The sequence below is a fragment of the Aptenodytes patagonicus genome, chromosome 3 (genome assembly GCF_965638725.1).
Source record: "Aptenodytes patagonicus chromosome 3, bAptPat1.pri.cur, whole genome shotgun sequence".
Taxonomy (NCBI): Eukaryota; Metazoa; Chordata; class Aves; order Sphenisciformes; family Spheniscidae; genus Aptenodytes; species Aptenodytes patagonicus.
In genome coordinates, this window is record NC_134951.1 from 71,164,267 (window position 1) to 71,183,097 (window position 18,831).

The window sequence follows — 18,831 nt, forward strand, 5'->3', positions numbered from 1 at the left end:
GGGCTGTCCGTTCCTTTCCCTTGATTTGCTGCGATTGAACAGTATGTGCTGTCACTGATGGTATAAACCAGCTAGCTGCAGGGATTCATACTTTAGTGGGCAGCTTGCCACATACATAGACATAACGCTAAAGGCTACATACCTCTCTTATTCAAGGAGAGTAATAAGAAGATTTTATTTGACTTGTATAAATCCACTTTAATTGGCTTTCCCGCTGACACTTTCATTAACATGTAAATTAGCTGTCCTAGAGCTGTTAATTATCTTTGCAGAAAATGTTGGATATGGTCATATAATGTACTCTTTCTTTTTTACTGCTCTTCATGTTTTATACTGAAACATGCCCATAAACATTCACTGTATTTTTTTTTTAGAAGGAGGACAAAGAGGCTAAGGCTCTGTGTCATCTTGTAGGGAAACAACTATCTTGCTTCAGCATTATTCACCAGCCTGCTACCACGTTAAAGTAAGCTTCCCTTACGTAAGAAGCTTAGCACTGGGTTTTATTGGTTTGGCCTTTGCAGGTTTTGGGGATTTTTTTAGAGTGTCTGGCAAACGAGGGAGCAGAGGAGGATGGCAGGTGCTCAGACAAAGGCAGCATCCTCTCTTACAGGATGCCCTGTGTTGAAAATTTGGCAGCGACAGTGAAACAGGTAGGCATTGCAAGTAAGAAAATGGCTGAATTCCCAGTTTCCAAGGAGCTGAGAACAAGCCAATTGATTTTCCTGTGGAAAAAAAAGACCTCTGAACTTTTTTAATACATCTTTTCTGCAAAAAAAAAAAAAATCAGAAAACAAGGGTTTTTTCAGCTTCACCAACTGCTTAAAACTGCTCTCCTTCTTTTAATAATAAAAGGTCTTGATGCTTCTAGTAACAAGTTACCATGACAAGTTGCAACCTGTTTATCGTTTTTAACTGCCTGCTTTGAACAAATGGCATCTATAGTGTATGGTTTAACTGCACAGGCAAGGCAAAGCCTGTGCAGCTAGAGCAGATAACGGACACATTTAGCACCACGGATTATCCTCGTCAAAATCTTGGGCTTCTGAGAAGCGAGACTGCTGGCTCGCTAATAAATGAGAGATGACTTCATTATGAAGGTCAAGTCTGCGCTGAGCTGAGCAGCAATACTTCATGAGTCAGCCCACCACGGTAAGTGACCTATAGACTCACCTGAAACACTTGTCCTATAGGCTCTGGTTGGAATGCTGGGTAAGCGTAAGGGAGAAGCAAAGCAGGCACGCAGGAGTACTTGCCTGCAGTTTCTACAGTGGTTAACGGGGTGCTTCCCCGAGGTAGGCTGTCATAGTCTGAACCATTGAACATGATCATCGTTCAAACCTCTTGTTTGCAAGAACCTGCATAGAGCAGATTATAGTCGTTGCTTGTCTGTTAGTCTTATTCTGTGCGTTGCAACTGCCTCCTAGGTACACTCCCTGTATGGATGCACAGTGCACCTGAGCAACAGCTTTATTTACAGCAGTGCACGTGCTTCTTGAATTTGTCCTCAGTCTTAGATGCCCTCTGCTGCAGCACAGCTTTACCACAGCTGCTGAGGTGAATGGGAAGCACACGGCAGCTCCTTCCCTGGAACAAAACAGACCGCGTAGCTGACATCAGCAGAAATGCACAGCAAGAGCAGTAGCTCTACATGCTTCCGCCCCCTACCAGCCTACCAGTTTGGTGTCCAAGTTGAGCTTTACTGTGAGCGGGCAAAACTCATTATTAGGCCGTAAGCAACTGTTCCTCTCTGCGGGAGGGTTCTGCCATCCCCAGTTGTGTGCTTGTGGCTTAGTTTCAGGACCTAACAGCCTGTGTTGCATGTGCATAAAGTTAGGTTCCGGGACCAGCTCTTTCCTCATCTGCACTGTGATAATAAAAGACTGACGTGGCATTTTCTTACAAAGCAGCAGAATGGGAACAGGGACACAACTACTGAATTACTAAACCGCCTTTAGCATGAGACATTAATATGCTAGTGATCTATGTCATCAGCTGGTCTCAACTATTCACCATATTTCCACAGTATTTGCATAGACAATAGTGTTTCTATTTGCACAGAAACTATAGCGTTTCTTCGAGAAGGGACTGTCATTGTCCACATGCTATGTCTGTACTGTAAAGTATGTTGTTTGGCATTGGCAAGCTGTGAACAAAAACCAGGGTGAGTTTTGGAACTGCTGTAGAAAACCAACTAGTATTTTGAGGCGACCCAGTCCTTTTAGAATAGCTGAGGTGTGTTATTGCCGTGCCGTTAACAGCACAGCACCGCGAAGAGGTCTGTTGAAATACAGGGTTCGCTAGCCAGGTCTGGAGTAAGAACAGGCGTTTCTGGCTGATGTGGGGGCACCACCTCTCATGGTTCTGCTTTACAGCCTCATAGTACACACCTTTTGTTTTAACACAGGAATGAGTTTAACAAGGTAAGTACTAACACCGCAGCTGTTAAGATCTACAAGAAGATACTGTCTAAGCCTTGTTTCCACAGCAGAAACTTAGTAGCGGAACAATACCGGTGTTACTGCTGTAGTTAGTTACACTGGTATATATTCCCCTTTTGGATGTTTGTTCCAGAGTAACTGTAGCAGTCTAACTATTCAAGATAAGGGTTCTTTATTTCAAGTGTCAGAAATTGATTAATATATAAATTTCACAGGAAAATGCTTTTCTTAACATTTTTTTCCATACATCATTACATGTTCTTACATATGATTTGTACCTGAAATGAAATAAAACATCTTAAAATGGATTAATAAAAAGAAATAACTTAGAATAAAGAATTTTTCAAACAAGCTGTAGATGATGTTAGGTTGTATATACTCTATACACTTCCCTCCAGGGGCAGTATCTTTATCTCTAAACATGAAAGTGAAACGTAGCATGGACAGATGATCTATTTCCTTAAATAAAAATCTTTGTGCAAAAGATCTATTTTTATTTTGCATCATAATTCTGATTTCTATAGGAACATTAAGGGGACAAAACTTTACAACTCTAAATCAGTATTTGTCTTCATCAAGGTATTTTTGTTTTGTTCTAAGACAAGCAGTTTGTTGAACCCTTCTGACAGTGCGCTACTGTCTTCGTCATCACTAAATGTAACCCAGTGACTGAAATCTTTCAAGGTGGGGAGTTTTAAATTTTCTGGAGCGTGTGCTGGACAAGTAGCCGATGCCACCTGCATGGCAAGAGGGCAGGAAGAATCTGTGTCCAGGTCCAAAAGATTGGTGTTCTCTGGAAGGGAGCTGGTATCTGAGAGCTGTGGATGCTGGCCTTCTGGTACAGGAGGGCCCTGAAGGTCAGCCATCAAGTCTGCAGCTTTTGATGCCAGCTGCTTAGCTGTGGTGTTTTCTGGGCTGCCAGAGGATGTAGGAGCTGAGAGAGCAGACTGCGCAGGGACACGAGAGTCCTGAGTCTGGGGGAGGAACCCAGGATTGTTGTTGTTGGAGTTGAACATTAACTCACTAAAAAGTGGGTTGTCACTGCTCTGGAGAACTTGCAGATGAAGAGCTGCAGGAGCTGACTTCTTTCTTCGCGGCGGCACCTTTGGGGCAAAGGAAGCATTCTGGGGAGGCAGCGTGATGGCCTCAGCCATGCTTCCTGAGGGGGGCTGCCTTTCACTGCTCCCCCTGCTCTCCTGAGGCTTCCCAGGTTGTGGTGTTCTGGGTTTAGGGACTGGAGTAATCCTGGTCGGACTAAGAATAGGTCTGGCCTCTAGGCAGGGCTCTGGCAAGCCAAAAGGAGACTCTACTGTCTGTTGGTCAAATTGCTCTTCCATAGACATAGCCTGAGGGGGAAAAGAACAAGAAATTTGAGAACAAAAACGGTACCTTAAACTGAGTCACTTCTAGTGCAAGTCTTATTGATGGCGTTACTGAGAAAAGCTGACAGTACTGGAAGAAAAAAAAAGGCAGTACAAAGAGGAGGCTTGACAGCACAGGTTTGCACTGTACCCGCTTGGTTCTGTTCTCGTGCATCGTGCCTCGGACCAGCGTTCATTTACAGAGTGCTATTTGAGGACAAGGATCCTACAGCCTGTTCGCTCCCTGTACGAGAAATACATCTCTCTCTGACCATCTCTTGCTCATGTTATGATTTTGCTCCAGGCCAATTTAACACAGTTCTGAAGTGTTACTTATTTGTTACATCTCTCTGCTGACTAATACTATTTAAGCAAGAATGCACAGGGAGGGGCTAAATTCTGTGATACATAAGGTTGAAGGACAATTAGCTTAAGCGTTACCCAAGAAATGCATTGATGGCTCTGTCGTGTCTCACTGATGCTAGGAACAGAAGCTAAAAGTAAGCTCTCAAAGTACAGTCTAGCATATATTCAACATTTAAAAATATATAAATAACTGGAACCCAGCTCAGTCCAAGAGGGCAAGGGCTGCTTCAGATTTCTCACGCTCAGTGTGACTGAATGAAAGCATTTTAATTCTTTATTACTCTCCCATAGTATTAAAAGATAATATACAGGCTTTTTAACGCAGTCAAAATATTTAGTCAATATTTCATGACGGACATATCCCCCGCCACTTCTGCCTATACGCTGCTGTTAAGTTGCCTACATTTGATTGCATGCTTTTTTAATGATCGAGGTGGATTGGGTAGAGGTTTTCAAGTACACAACTCCCATCTGAACTCACTCAGATGGAGGAAGGAGTGGAAGTCTGAAGCAGAGTCAAACTGAAACAGATATATTCCTGCAGGAGATTTCATATAACTAACACCACAACAGCAATCCCTCTCGGCACCTTTCAGGAGTGCCCTGGGAATGGTGACAACATAAACAAAATAAACAGACCTTTCCTTATTATTCAATGTTTAAGGAAAGGGCACACGCTGTGTTGTCTGGTTTTTTTTTCTTTTGTGAATCTGCTCAGCAGAGATGGCACAAAGTCCATGATAGCGAAGGGGTGAATGCCTTTACAAAGGAAGGTAAGGCATTGAGTCCTAACAACTTAGAACAGAGCTTCCTAGCAGAGGTTCTGTCAAAGGGAGAATATGAAAGGTTATATTTGTCTTTCTCTTGTACTTAAATTGCTTTCACCGTTAAATACTCATTTTAGCAGCTCTAGAAGTGAAGAACTCTTTCTTACCTCCATTTTAGAGACCTGACAGAGAGACAGATTAAAACCCCGACACCTACAGGTTTGTATTTTTAAGAACCTGAACTCTTGAGCAGAATCCAGAATCCAAAGTGAAAGGCTGAATCCCGTTAAAAGGTGCGTGAGAAAAGTTCAATGTTTCTGAACAGGATGCAGAACAGCATGCCGATCAAGAAGCTGCCTCAAATCAGTACAGAGCAGACCACTCATGATGTGGTCAAAAGTAGACACTGTGATAAAGAAGGGATGAGTCTTAAATCCTGACAAGGGTTTAGACAAACCAGGAGAAAAGTAACAAAATCTAAGAGAATGGACTGACGAATAGAAAAGCTGAATACAGCTGAGTAAGGAAGTCAAAGCTCTTTTTCCTTTCCGATTGCCTAGTACGTTTTTATGCCTTGATGGCTACAATACACAAAATCATTTCAGTGCCCGCTGGCTAAGAGCTTCAAATGACAGGACTTCACACGAACTGTTTAACAGCCCACCCCTCTTGCCATCGTGCACACTGTGTAATGGAGGCTGGATGCATTTTGCTGCAACTCTCTTACATTTTCCACCTTGACTCCGGTCCTTTGCAGAGGTACTGGCTTCTTCGTAGTTGGAACTTTGGGCGGTGGGCGATGGGGCACAAGCACTGGTTCTACCTGCGACCCTTGAAATGATGCTGACTTTGTGATGCTGGGAAGAGGCTCGGGTTTGGTAAACGTTTGGTTTCTAGTTGGAGCAGGCTTTGGTGCATCTTCCTGTAGTCCTGAGAAGCAAAAACAATTAGCGCCTTGGCTTGATCAGTATGTAGCTTGAAGGTAATTTCTTTCACAACCATGTTTCCCAAAATGTGCATGCCTAAAGGGAATGCGCATAGGCCGGGAAGGTAGGTTTTAAAAATAAACGCAGACCTTTGCAATCCTGTCACATTTGTAAGAGGCAGTTAGGGAAAAACTCCCCCGTCTGAAATAATTTCATGCCAAAACAGCAGTGCTGTGCCACCATTTGGCCAAGTGGATAAAACACTGGCTGGGGGTTCAGGAGTATTGGACTCAAGTCCTGAGTCTCCTTTTGCCCTCGTTTCCTTATGTGGATAATCAAGATAATGATACCGAGCGCATCTTGTAGAGTACTTTGGGAAGAACTGTAAATGCCAGCTGGTGGTACAGCACAAGGGACTGAAAGCGATGCTGACCGGACTAGTTTTCTTACCCACACTGAGTGAAATGCTTAATGTGAATTTCAAAATTAATGGAGCGTAAATCTGATTTCAAAAATAAATGTACAGCACACTCTGAGGAACAAACATCAAGATGCCTTTATGAGATTTCTAATTAAATTGGAATATTCCAGACTGCATTTGCTCTATTTACAAATGAAAAGGGATGTTTTTCTTCTAAACCGAGAGCCTTGCAAACTCGGGTAGCGATCTCAGAGTCATACTGCAGTCTTCTCATTCATACAGCATCAGCAGAAAGACTACTTGCAGCCACGGAGGGTATATTCACACCGCTAAGTTTCAATACGTAAGCTAGTTTCCTGCTCTAACTCGCCCTTGCAAGAAGTTTTCTTCTCCAGGGATTAGATAGAGAGCCTAAACACAGAGTAGCCTTTTAGCTTAGCTATTCAACCTGAAGTGGTGCAAGCTTCTATCTAGGTTACAACTATACTTGCTGTCCAAATGTGAAGAGAATCCAGGTTATTTCTCCCGCAGCTGTATTCGCTCTCTAGTTCTGCTTGGAACAGTGAGCATTCACTAAATAGAGCAGCAAATATCCTTTATGCAACTCTGAGCTAACACAGGCACCATCAGTTTAGTAAGATCCCATCTTTAACTTTTAATTTTTCAGACTAAATCTGGACATAAATAACCCAAGGTACTCCTAGTAACAGGTTCTACAACAAAATATACAACTTGAGTCATCTTGAAAAAAAAGGTTAATGTTTTCAAAACTGACAGAGAACACCAAGTACCATCTTGCAAGAACGTGTATGTCAGTGTTCAGGTGAGCTTCTGAATAGAAATATGTGCATCTGGGCTATGACGGGAAGGATGAATACACCTACGGTTTTCTTTCTTTAAAGATTTTTAGAAGTCAGTTAGAAAGCTGTGCTCACCTCCTTTAGCTTCCATAAGACATCTAATAGCTTCTTCTGCTTCCTCAGCTGTGGTGGTTTTGATCTGCTTGACGTTGTAAGGTTTACTTATTCCGGTCCGGACTTTAGGCTTTAAAAAAAAAAATAGGAGAGTAAGTAACCTTGAGAGAACTTTCTTCTTGCACACCTGTAATCTTACAGCTGAGCTCACACACCTGTAAAGTTCTGGTTTTGCCGGTGGCTATTCAGCTATCTATAAATACTACAGAAATGGTGGGGCGTCTTCTGGCAGATACTACATCTTTGTTACCAGCTGACAGACAGGCCCACGGCTTACTGCCACAGCTAGTCCCTTAGCCATCCCTTGTTCAATACATGAGGGTTCTCATCCAACAGGACAGGAGTGGGGAGGTGTTCCCTCATTCCGGTCTTGGTCTCCTCAGAGGGCTAGCAGCCTGGCTGGCAATGGTCAAGACTTTTCCTGCATGCTGGGCACTAGCATGGCCCATCAAAAAAGAGGTGAGAAAAGAATTAAAGCACGTGATCACGGTGTTGAAAATTCAAGTTCCCATCTGTCAGAAAGCAGCACGTGGAATAAACCAACAGTGCCCTGGTCTTGCACCATTCTCTCTCTCCCTCTTTGGCCTTTCTAATTCCTGGCAATTTAATAACATCTTTCTGGTGTCTAGCAGGTCCTACAGTCTAGTATTACATTACAACAGGGTCATCTTAGCATTTCCAGCTCAGGCACGTGATGGACTTCCTTCCTTGTATGACAGGTTGGTCATGTATGCGATGCTCAGTGTCTACAGTGTCTATCTAGAGGGGGGAGATCAGGACAATGCTAAGCGGCCGTGCTGAGCGGCAGGACTCACTGGCTGCTGAGGGGCTCCGGGTAGCAGCTTTGCCGTTGCCAGGATGGAGCAGCTGGAGTGGCTTCCTGGAGAGAGCGAACCATCTGAGGGGGGCTTTTTGCCTGATGTTCCGGCTGAAAGAGGAATAAAAATGGCTTTTTACATTCAAGAGCTGGTACAACATTTTATCTGCAATGGAGCAAACCCAATGTGCTTGAAATTGTTTGTGATAAATAAAAGAGATGCTGTCACCCTCCCTGCTCCTCCAGGGACAGAGATATTAGGCAAGACCTTCCTGTAGGACACCGGGGACCTTGAGTCCCTCTGCCTGAGAGCCAAGAGCAAGACGCTTTGATCTAGGAGGAGCGATGGGCTGAACTGTTACTGGTCTAATCTAAGGTGAAAAAATCTCAACACAGAATAAAATGCTGAAATCTTGAACTGTTTCAGGAAGCAGTTTCCTGTTAGTCTTGCTTTCATTTAATCAATTCAATAACCTCAGCTGAGCATTAACATTGGATTCCAGGCACAGAGATAGAGACACCGGCGTTGTCACTTCTGTGCAACAGACTCGGAAATGAATGGGAATAACCCTGAAGAACTCATCTTCCAGCAGTGAGTCTGACAGAATGTTTAATTTAAGGCTGGAAAATATATACAGAAGAGAGACTTTTGGACTGCAAGAAAAACGTGATGTATAGCTTGTGTCATACGGAAGGCAAAGGTGATTATGCTGATCTAGCAATCAGCATTCGTCCAGAAGTAGCCATAAAAACAGGAGCAGCATAGCACTGATGGCATTTCAGCTGGGTAGAGCTTAGGTAAAGAGTGTCGCTTCACCTTTGTGCCTCACTGAAAATCATAAGCCACTTTGCATTTCTTTCACAAACACAAAAGCAAGCAAAGCGAATTGCTTGCAAAGCAGGAAAGGACAAAAACTGTCCAGAACAAATATTCTGTCAAAGCTTTTTAAAAGGAAGATTAAAATTAAGTCAGAAAAAAACAAACAGTAAGAAAACACTCAGTGGCTTTGGAAGTCAGCAGGCATAAATACTGATATTTATTTTTATTGCCACAAAGTGGCTGGTCCACTCCACGCTAACCTGAATGATGAGTCAGTATGAAACATATGGGCCATTCCATCCTCACTAGAGGCATTTTTTGCGGAGTATCTGTCATCCTAAAGACAAACTTCTGTTGCTAACTGCAGCCATCGTCGGGCTCAAACAGACAGGGAAGCAAGTACAAGTACCTCAACAGCCTGACATTTCAGAACAAGGCATTACTTTCTTTGTCACCCAGAAATGGCAGGCAAAACTGTTCAGCTGGGGCCACACAACATTAAAGAAAGTCAAACTCACCAGGAGGGGGAGGCCTCTGCGGCGGCTGAAGTGGCCGAGGCCTGGTAGGAATGGACAGAGACCTGCTTGGAGTCTGGCGGCGGCATTCCCCACTTGCCTCCAGCTCTTGCTTCACATCGGCCAGGTCTGTATCATCTAGGGAAAATTTAGAAAGGATCTGTATTAGGTATCTGCTGGGTGAGATGCACCAAATCTGGGCGGTCAAGAGAGGCGATTGCGAAAGGCAAGCCTCAACCAGATATCTCAGCAACACGACATGGCTCTTTTCATACTGTTTTGCTCTCCCCGAACGTCGCCCTGCTCCCACTCCAGGAAACATCTACCCTTTTGTCAAACACTTCTCTCTCTCCTTTTTCTAGCATTTATTGTTTGTGCCGACACAAAGACTGCCTGCATCCGATTTCACGGTTACTAGTCACCTTGTTAGATTCTGAGCTTTTCACAGCCAGACTTGGCGGCAACTTGCTCTCATTCAAACCGTGTCATGGCAGCCACGAGGAGGCTAGTCACGGTCAATCCCTTGCTCTTCCTTCCTGAACGCAGGAATTCCCTCTGAGGATTAGACAACTTTCCTTGCTAAGAACTGGTTTTTATGCTAGAGAAAAATCTACCTGAATGGCTCGTTCATCACATCTCTGCTTTCCAGCAACGTCTCCTAACAGGTACACCTGCCTCAAGCTGATCGCGCTTGGCTGCACCTTACATCTCTAGGCTATTACACAGTCTTTCATCCCGTCTAAGACTCTCTGACAGCTGGAGAGGTGAGAAGTAGGGATTGCTTTAGTCTCCCCGTCTGCTGAAGTGAGGGCTTTCGCTTCAGATCTCTCACCTCCCTTCCCTGCCCAGCCATGCAGCTGTGGGCTCCAACTAAATCCACTGGGTTTAGTTTTGTCCTGTGGTTTGGAGAGGATGGGGAAGGAATTGTGGTAGCAGCAGTCTCTCATACTTCAGGCATTTTTACACAAGTTCCTGTTTTTCAGAAAGGTGTGCTCTGCAGGGAATACTGAGCTGCCTCACAGTTTCCTACTCCCACTCAGCAGCAGATGGTGGCCACAGAGACACAGCCTGTGATCTACCCAACCTGCCCTCCTCCTTCTCTCTGCATTTTCAATACTTCTAAGCTGCAGATATGGGCTCATCGGTAGGATCCGAGGAATCATGCAGGTGCCTAAATGCAGGGCTTGCAATTCTGGCAGTAACACTGAACACAAGTCAAAAACCAGCCACCACCACTCTATCCCTTCCCCTAAAAGGCTGCTGGTTTTAGGCAACAGCTCCCAGGGACATCAGTTTTGTGAGGCTATGCCCTCCTCTGACCTCAGAAACACACATACACGCTGTTCTGCCCGTCTCTGGTTTCCATCTGTCTAACACCAGCTGTACAATCATCATACCTTTGATTAGGAGTTACTCGGGCAGAATTGGAAGCTTATGGAGGCATCTGAAATTGCAGAGACTTTCAAGATGGATTGAATATATCATATTCTGAGTTGTGTGAGATCACAACCCCACCTTGACCTCCTTCAAACGATACTTTATAATCTCCATTTACTTTGTGATATTTTTTGTGGAGAAGAGTTAGTGTGGGTGAAAAGAATCACTGCAATTCTCTGTAGCTTAATGAATCATCACACAGTAGGCCAGAGGTGTTTGGAGGGCAAGGCATCCTATAATACAAAGTGATTGGCTTCACAGTATTTAATAATGACAGATTAACTCCTTGGCTCAGGGCTAGGTTTCTGGGTCTGGCCACGCTGCACCCAGCCTATGACTCAAGTGGGCAAGAAAGCTGTATATCACTCTGATTGTTTGGAAAATCTGTCTGTGTAAACTTACGAATTTCATTTAATCTTTTTGAACTCTACTTCTGATTCAACCTTTGAAGGTATTAAAGTTTCCACTTCTATGTCAGAAGACAAAGCACTTCTGAGAGACTGCAGAAAGATGGCTACTGAATCACTTGCTGTCATGCTGAAGTGTTTAATATGTGACCCAGCCTGTCAATGCTTGGTCACCGAAGCATGTCCTGATCACATCCCAATATAAGACCACCACTGGCTTGGCTAGTTCTTGCTGCAGTTTTTATCTGTATTCTCTTCACAGCTTTATCTTCTCTTTACCAAGTCATTTCACAATAATATGCAAACAAGCCAGGTGACCAGGAAAAAAGGTAACACATTTATGAAGCACTAAAAGAATGAATATACCTGTTGTGTGAACCTCGACTTCTTCAGTAATAAATAAAATAGGAACAAAGGAGCAACTTTAGGTTTCTTTGAAGTAAGTCATTTGAACACAACAACCTCCTGGACTGTCCAGCTTACACCTGACTGCACTGCCACAGCTATTGCTCAAAGGACAGGGCCAAGCCCATCACTGAATCAACAGGATTCCGTTGGTTTGATTTTGCTCTGGCCCTCACCAATAAGAAAATAACAGACAATTTTTTGTTGTATGCTCTGGTGCCAAACAACATCAAATGGATAAAAAGACTTAATTTCTATAAAAGGAAACCAGCATTTTTCAGCACTCCTGCCTTGCCCTGGGCTAAAGAGAAGGAGGATCTAAGCTTTATTATTTGTATTGCTGTTATGCCTGAGGGCCTCAGTTACAGTCACTAACTCAAGGGGCGTTGAGCACTGTATGAACATGTACCAAAAAGATGATCCTTATCTTTAGAGGACCTACAATGAAAATATAAATGAACAGGGAAATAGAGACAAAAGGAGAACAAACAACAAACCTTCAGGTCTTACTTTAAGGAATGTAGGTAATTTACCTTTATACAGCCGTGGGTTTTGTCCAGATTTGTTTGAATGACCCATGGATGCGAAGTGTCCACAGCCCTCAGGCATATCTTCTGCTGTGTCTGCTACTAGGTGCTGACACAAAGCATCATCTAAATAATCATCTTCATCCTCCACTACATCACCTGAATTAAAATATTAGGTAACAAAGACTTAGTGAGCAAATGCGTTCTCTGTCTCTCTCTACTACCAATCAATGAATTTAATATAAGCGTTGGGCAAGCTTCTTGTGTAACCCGTGTGCTTCATTACAGTTTTTTTCTCTACAGACAACTGTACCATACATTGGATTTGCTAACATATGTTGTAACACTAAATTGATAGGATCATCTAAGCAACAGTTCTCTGCCCAGGCACAGTGCTGGGTCATGGCTTTAGTTACAATACTCTTTTTAAGAAGTGTGGCTTCATTACAAATTAAGATACCACTAACACTCATACTGTACCTTCTCTGTGCAACCAAAGTCAGCGAAGCAATTTCTCACAACTTAGCTTAGAAACCTGCTGCTCACCTTCTGAGTCATAGTCCAAACTTGACAATTCAAAATTTTCTTCCAGAAGACAGGAGTTTGCCGTGGGGGACATGGGGGCAATGCTGTCCCGTTTTCGAGCAATTTCCTCCTGAAGGCCCTTTAGCCAGTCCTTGGTCTTGGGCCGGATCTTCACTGTTCTGCCTCTGACCTAACGCAAAGAAAGAACTGTTTCCCCTTTGCCAAGCAACTTCACAAAATGAGAACACCTGAATAGAATAAGCAAGTGCTGCCAGTCTATTGTATAACTGCTTCAGAAACTGATATAACTAAAGCTTCATTTCAGAGGCTAAATGAAAAGGAAGTGCTCTTCCTATCCCCATAACCAACTTCTCAGACTGTAACAATGTTCTTGAAAGAAAATTAGTTTCACAGCTCAAAAGCACTGCTGCTGCATTTGGGAAATACTTGAGAAATAGGTGAAACATCAAATATCGTCAAAATGATACTGTGATAGTAATAATGGTGTGGGAGGGTTCCATTTTTGAGTCAGTAGCTTTCAAACACACAAGAATTTGCTACCTGATGCCATCTGTAAGGAGACTCTCTGCTCAGAAAATCCCAAATATGATGGTTGATGTGTATAGAAAGTACATTATTAAACAGATTAAGACCACAGCTACTTATATGTGTTGCTCCATGACATTTGGGGTGAGATGTATCCAAGGCAGCAGCTTCAGCAGCAAAATTACTTTGGAAAGTTCCTGAATCAGGTTCCCAGCACCTTCACACATTGTGCACATACAATTGTGTTTGGGTCTGTGCTATAAATTACATCAATGAAATGAGCCAAATGAATAGATAAAACTCCAAATATGAAAGAAGAATGAGGTTTAAATCCATTACTTCAATGTTAAGTTTATAGTGCAGCCCCACAAACAGTTTTGTCAGCGTAAGTGAGGGGGTTGATGAATTGTAGAGTATGTGCGTGGGAAGGAAGAGCAGGGGATGGGAAGGTAAACGCCTACTGCTAATGCCGAGTTTGCCATGGAGGCCAATGAATCGTGTTGTTCCAGCTTGGTAGAAGGAGTTTATTTGATACACTTAAGAGAAACAAAAAGTCTCCAAACCGCAATCGTGAGGATGCTTTGGCAACAGTATAAAGTCACACATAATCTCAGGAGAACTGCTTCAAGACCCAGAACAACGACCGAGTCCATGTATTCTGCAGTGGTATCAGAGGCCAGATACTAAGCACTGCTCAGGAGCTCCAAGAAAAGTCACCTCTTCCCTCCTGAAACTGAAATACTGCATTAAAAGCCTCAGCAGCTGTGAAAGCTAAGGACTTTGTGAGCACTAAGTCTCTAAAATAATGCTACTTGATTTAGCTAGAAACAACACTATCTCATTCTAAGCAACCACTTTTGAGAAATTTGTTATGAAAGTATTATTATAGGTTTGAGAGAGTCTTACTTTGACACCATCTATATCCATAACACGAAGAGCTGACCTGCTGTCTGCAAATGTCACCAGCATTTGACCTCCACTGATCCTAGTAAAAAAAGGCAGAGGAGAGAAAACAGTACATTTTACTTCACCATTGAATGAAAAGCCTTAAAGGCAAGCATGATAGTTTTGTACAGCTATGTATTTGGTTTTAGTTGTATTTTCCTCACAACTCTATTTTTTGGGGAGGAGCAAGTGATCTATGAATCCCAGTTGGACTCTTCCTCTCCCCCATCCTCCTTTGTGTGACCCCAGCACCCTGCCCTCCTGAAGCAGCAGTACAAACATCTCAGCAGCTGTTGACAGGATACCTTGTCTGATATCCACACTCCCTCTGTACTAACTTCCATGGCTCTGCACATCCCTCACCTCAGAGGACATGATGTTCCCAAAGACTAGTATACCATCAAGATCTAAAGCAATTCAAAACAAAACAAAACAAAACAAAAACACCAAAGCATGTTCTTTTCTTGCTCCTTTTCTTCACAAGCAAAGTGGTGCTGCTGTTCCTGCAGGTCTGCTTTTGAACCCTCAACTTATATTTGGTACTTCATAAAACCATACAACAACAGGTCATCAGTTTTCTCCATTAAGAAATGGGTCAAATACAACATAAACAAGTTTCTGGTCTTGTTTCCCAGGTCAACTGTCAGGTCTTTTGCCTGCATTTCTCAAAACGGAAGTCTCATAACTATGCTGGAGCCCTGTACAGAATCAACCGGAATGAAATTAAACTGCTCTGCCAGAAGGTATCACACTCTCTCTCTCAAACTGCGAGAAGCCATACTATTAAAAAATAAGCAAAATGACCCCCAAAAGAAAGGAGAGCCAGCCAGGAAGAAATCCTAGTAAGTGCAAAAGAGTGCTGGAAGAGAGCAGACCTGCTCAGAGGAAGTGAAGCAGGGCCCCAAGGACCCGCCAGCAGAAGCAATGCATGGAAATGAGGCCTGAATCTAAAGGTGATGATTCACATCAAAGCCTCTGCTTTATGGTGCTGTACCGAATAAAATTCTCCTCCGCTCAGCCAAGAGAGCTGTTAGACTATTTGTTTAACAGGCTGACGAGAGGTAAATGATATTCAAAATACTTGTATTCAATTTCTAATGAAGAATTCAACATGCAGTAAAGGAATTCAGCATACTACTTTCTAATACAAAGTTAATTCTGTCAGGACAAAAAGGGAATTTCTAGTCTGTGTTTTTGAATAGATGACATGCCATTTCAGATCCCAAACTTACCTGATCAGAACAATAGTGCCATAATCCTCAAACATTTGCATAAGCTCTGTACGCAAGTCCTCAGGAAATTCATTTTTCTCTTCAGGCGTTGGTGATAGCAGATTTACCACTACTGTGGCATCCAGTGGTCCCTGGAAAGATGACACTTCCTGGAAAACACTCTCACGGGCAGCTTGATTAACTTCCTGAACTTCCACTTCTACAATAGCTAACACTGGCCTACAAGAAAAAAAAGGAGAAATGCTTCTTTAAAATTAAGATCAACATCACCCAATAGGAAATGCTTATATAAAATTAAAATCAATGTCAAGCAGTAGGACACGTAAGAACTTAGTGGTGTGAAGGACAAACAGTGTCTTGTTTAAACTCTATACATCTATGATAATTTTTATCTCCACGATGTCAAATCTCATTGCAAATATTTAATTCAGCCATAGAAGGAAGTGATTGTTATGTATGTTCTACACAGAAAGAGAAGCGGAACAAATTACTTAAGGTCTTACTGCAAAAAAGCACTGTGGCTGGCAATACAACCCAGAAATTCAGAGTCTGGTGGATTGTTTCATTTTTGCTGCAGTGGAAGATCATGCCTGGAGCACTGTTAATTACATTTACCAGCCCTGCATTAGCTGAATGTAACAGTGAGGACACACCATAAAGGAATTCAAATGACAATTGTGTGTAGCACTTCTGGCAAACCTGCAGTCTAAAAATACCAGGATGCTTCACTCATTATCCAACAGCTGTCTCCCAAAACATCTATAGATCGGGAAGGCAATATATTGTTTTCTGTTAGACAAGGCCACATAAAGATGTCTTCTTCCAGAAACTAAGGACAAGGTACTCTAAGTGTATAACGTGGTTATGTAGCAAACGTATGTCAATCCATCACATTATAAGCAGTCTATACTGCAAACTTGCTTCTTCAGCCATTTCTTACAAATGACCTCTCTGTGTGTTAGATCTAAATAAAATTGAGAAAGCTGTCTGAAAGAGTAAAGCTTGTCTCATCTCAGTGGATGCAATCCACATTCTTAGATTTTACACACAAAGCAGTAACTGGGATGGCTGCTCTTCTAACTATGTCAAAATTGCTGCCTCCTACTTGCAATAGAGCAGGCTCTGGAATACGCATTACCAGAGCATATGAAAGCAACAACAGCAGAGCTAGAAAGGAATAGTAAAGGGAAAAAAAACATATAGGAAGTGTTAACTATTTCTATAAGCACAGTGAATCATAATGCATTTCCATATGTCTCAAAGATATAGCTAAGCCCTTTTTCCAGCACAAACCTTGGGAAAGCAAACCTGCTGACTATAATTAAAAAGCAGTTTTTGCAGTCACGTTTGCTGAAATAGAAAACCCATGTACGACAGCCATGTTTCACAGATTGCATCCTCAGGGTCCTATATAATGAGTGCAGCAGTTCCACCGTTCTTTGTGGAACACAGCAATGTCAAAGCCTTGACACAGAGAAATTGATTGCAGGAGGCATGTTCTTCCATTGCTGGAGGAATACAGAACAGTCCTTGCATGCAAAAGCACCATGAGAAGCACAGGGCCAGCTACTGTGGCTCACTGAGCGCCGCTATGAGGAACAGTATTGTAGCATTTCCATAGGGCATAGAAGGGGTGAGACAAAGATTATTCTGAATGCAAGGGAGCTTTCAAGGTGTATTTATTACAGAATTTGTTTCAGAGAAGTGAAGCGGTGACAAGTTTAACAAAGAAAGGTCATTCATATCCCTAAAGAGAAGTTAGTGATATGGACCAACCAGAGACAGTGGTCTGTTTTCTCCTCCTTCTCCCATCTCCATTTCTAAGGGAAGCCCAGAAGCCCAACGCTTCACTACTCTGAAGAGGTCACACCTGGCCCTATGTACATGGCTTATACCTCTTCAGGCCACACAGTCCCAACCTCCTCCTCTCCCACAGCAAGCTGAGTGGGAGTCCACCAGAGCAGCTTGTTTTGGTATCGGAGCTTTCCAAGCAACAGAAAGCCCTCAGTTTTCTATGCCTGTTGCTGCAACTTATCCAACCCTTGCTGAGATCGCAGTGCAGCAGAAATCAATACAGGACCATAGATACTTGCCACCCTGGTATAAAACCCACCATGAGGGGAAAAAAAACACCAAACAGATACTGAACACAGAATAAGGGTGTAATTCCTGTTACAATCAGGCTCAGTCCCTCACTCTGAAGGTGTAATTCAGTATGACGCATTCTAACCTAGCAGCCCTTTCTCTGATTATTTGCTTAGGACTTTACCTGTGGTCAGATGCCTGCAGCTCTGCTCTCCCATAGTACATCAAGGCGCCAGGGGTCCAGGTGTGCCTGACTTTAGTTTCAGCATTCAGATCACTGTCTAGAAGATTGATCTCTCCAGCTATAAAGCACAAAACATGATTTAAAACTCACTCAAAGCTAGTTTTACTAACAGTTAAAAGCTATTTTATTAGGATGCACTTCACAGACCCTAGTAGTGGGAGGTGGTGGGTTTTTGTTCTTGTATATACCATTCAAAGCTTGTATCCTAAAAGATTTACAAGTTAGGGACTAGGAAAAAAAAATACAGAAAGGACAGGGAGTACAACAGAGACAGCTGATCACTAGAATAAGACACCTGCAAAATGGTTAACCTGAATGTCACACAATCAATTACCTGTACAATCTGGTCGACAGAGTCATATTAGTATTTTAACTCCTGACCCATTATTGAGCATAGAAACAGACACTGTACCGGCAAAATAGACCGCAAATCTGAATAATGCGCAGGGATTGGAGAAATAATACACAAAAGATGGGAGAAAGCAAAACCCATGCAAATCCAACCTCCAAACACTTTGTTTGCAATGCATTAAGGTGACAGAAAGTGCTCCAGACGTTATGCTAGAGTGAGGTATTATATTGCTGTCAATAACAGGAAAGTTTTTAGGTCGCTGTTTGGGCTAAAGGATAACTCTCTCTCTTTTCTGTGCAGTTGCAAATGAGTTAATATGGAATATGGCATTTTGCCTAATCACTCGCACTGGGGCTACACTTTCTTCTCAGAAGGCAAATAGTCCTCTGAGAAGTCCTCAGTCCTCTGGCCAAAGCAGCAAAAAGAAGCAAGGCAAAAGAATTAGAGCCAAGAGGCAGAAGAGCCTTGCCACCAGCAGTAAAGGAGAGGAACTCTGGCAGCGAACTAATTAGAAAAGCTTTGCGGGGCTGGGAAGGCGGACAAACAGACAAGGGGTCAGTTATATACCCATGTGAGCTAGCTGTGGGAGGCCTGCAAGCTCTAAAGAAAGGAACCTGCCTCAGCTCTTGCAGACCAGCTAGATAGGTCCTACGTTCTGTGTGTACTCCATCAACTAAAGTCCTCCCAGGGGCAAGCCTTGCCATGCAAAATAAGGAAT

General features: G+C 42.9%; 1 protein-coding gene across 2 annotated transcripts in view; it reads right to left on the bottom strand.

Moving 5' to 3' along the window:
- Positions 1-2,604: 2,604 nt before the first annotated feature.
- The window catches only part of SYNJ2 (synaptojanin 2), a 69,276-nt gene continuing 53,049 nt past the window's right edge, over positions 2,605-18,831 (bottom strand). For both annotated transcript variants that reach the window (XM_076333779.1, XM_076333780.1), the window contains 10 exons: positions 17,702-17,819; positions 15,433-15,651; positions 14,162-14,240; positions 12,731-12,899; positions 12,191-12,343; positions 9,412-9,546; positions 8,072-8,184; positions 7,218-7,326; positions 5,663-5,865; positions 2,605-3,787 (listed from right to left, as the gene is read on the bottom strand). In XM_076333779.1, the coding sequence (XP_076189894.1) occupies positions 2,987-3,787; positions 5,663-5,865; positions 7,218-7,326; positions 8,072-8,184; positions 9,412-9,546; positions 12,191-12,343; positions 12,731-12,899; positions 14,162-14,240; positions 15,433-15,651; positions 17,702-17,819 (2,099 nt within the window). In that variant the 3' untranslated portion in view covers positions 2,605-2,986. The remainder of the gene's footprint in view (positions 3,788-5,662; positions 5,866-7,217; positions 7,327-8,071; positions 8,185-9,411; positions 9,547-12,190; positions 12,344-12,730; positions 12,900-14,161; positions 14,241-15,432; positions 15,652-17,701; positions 17,820-18,831) is intronic.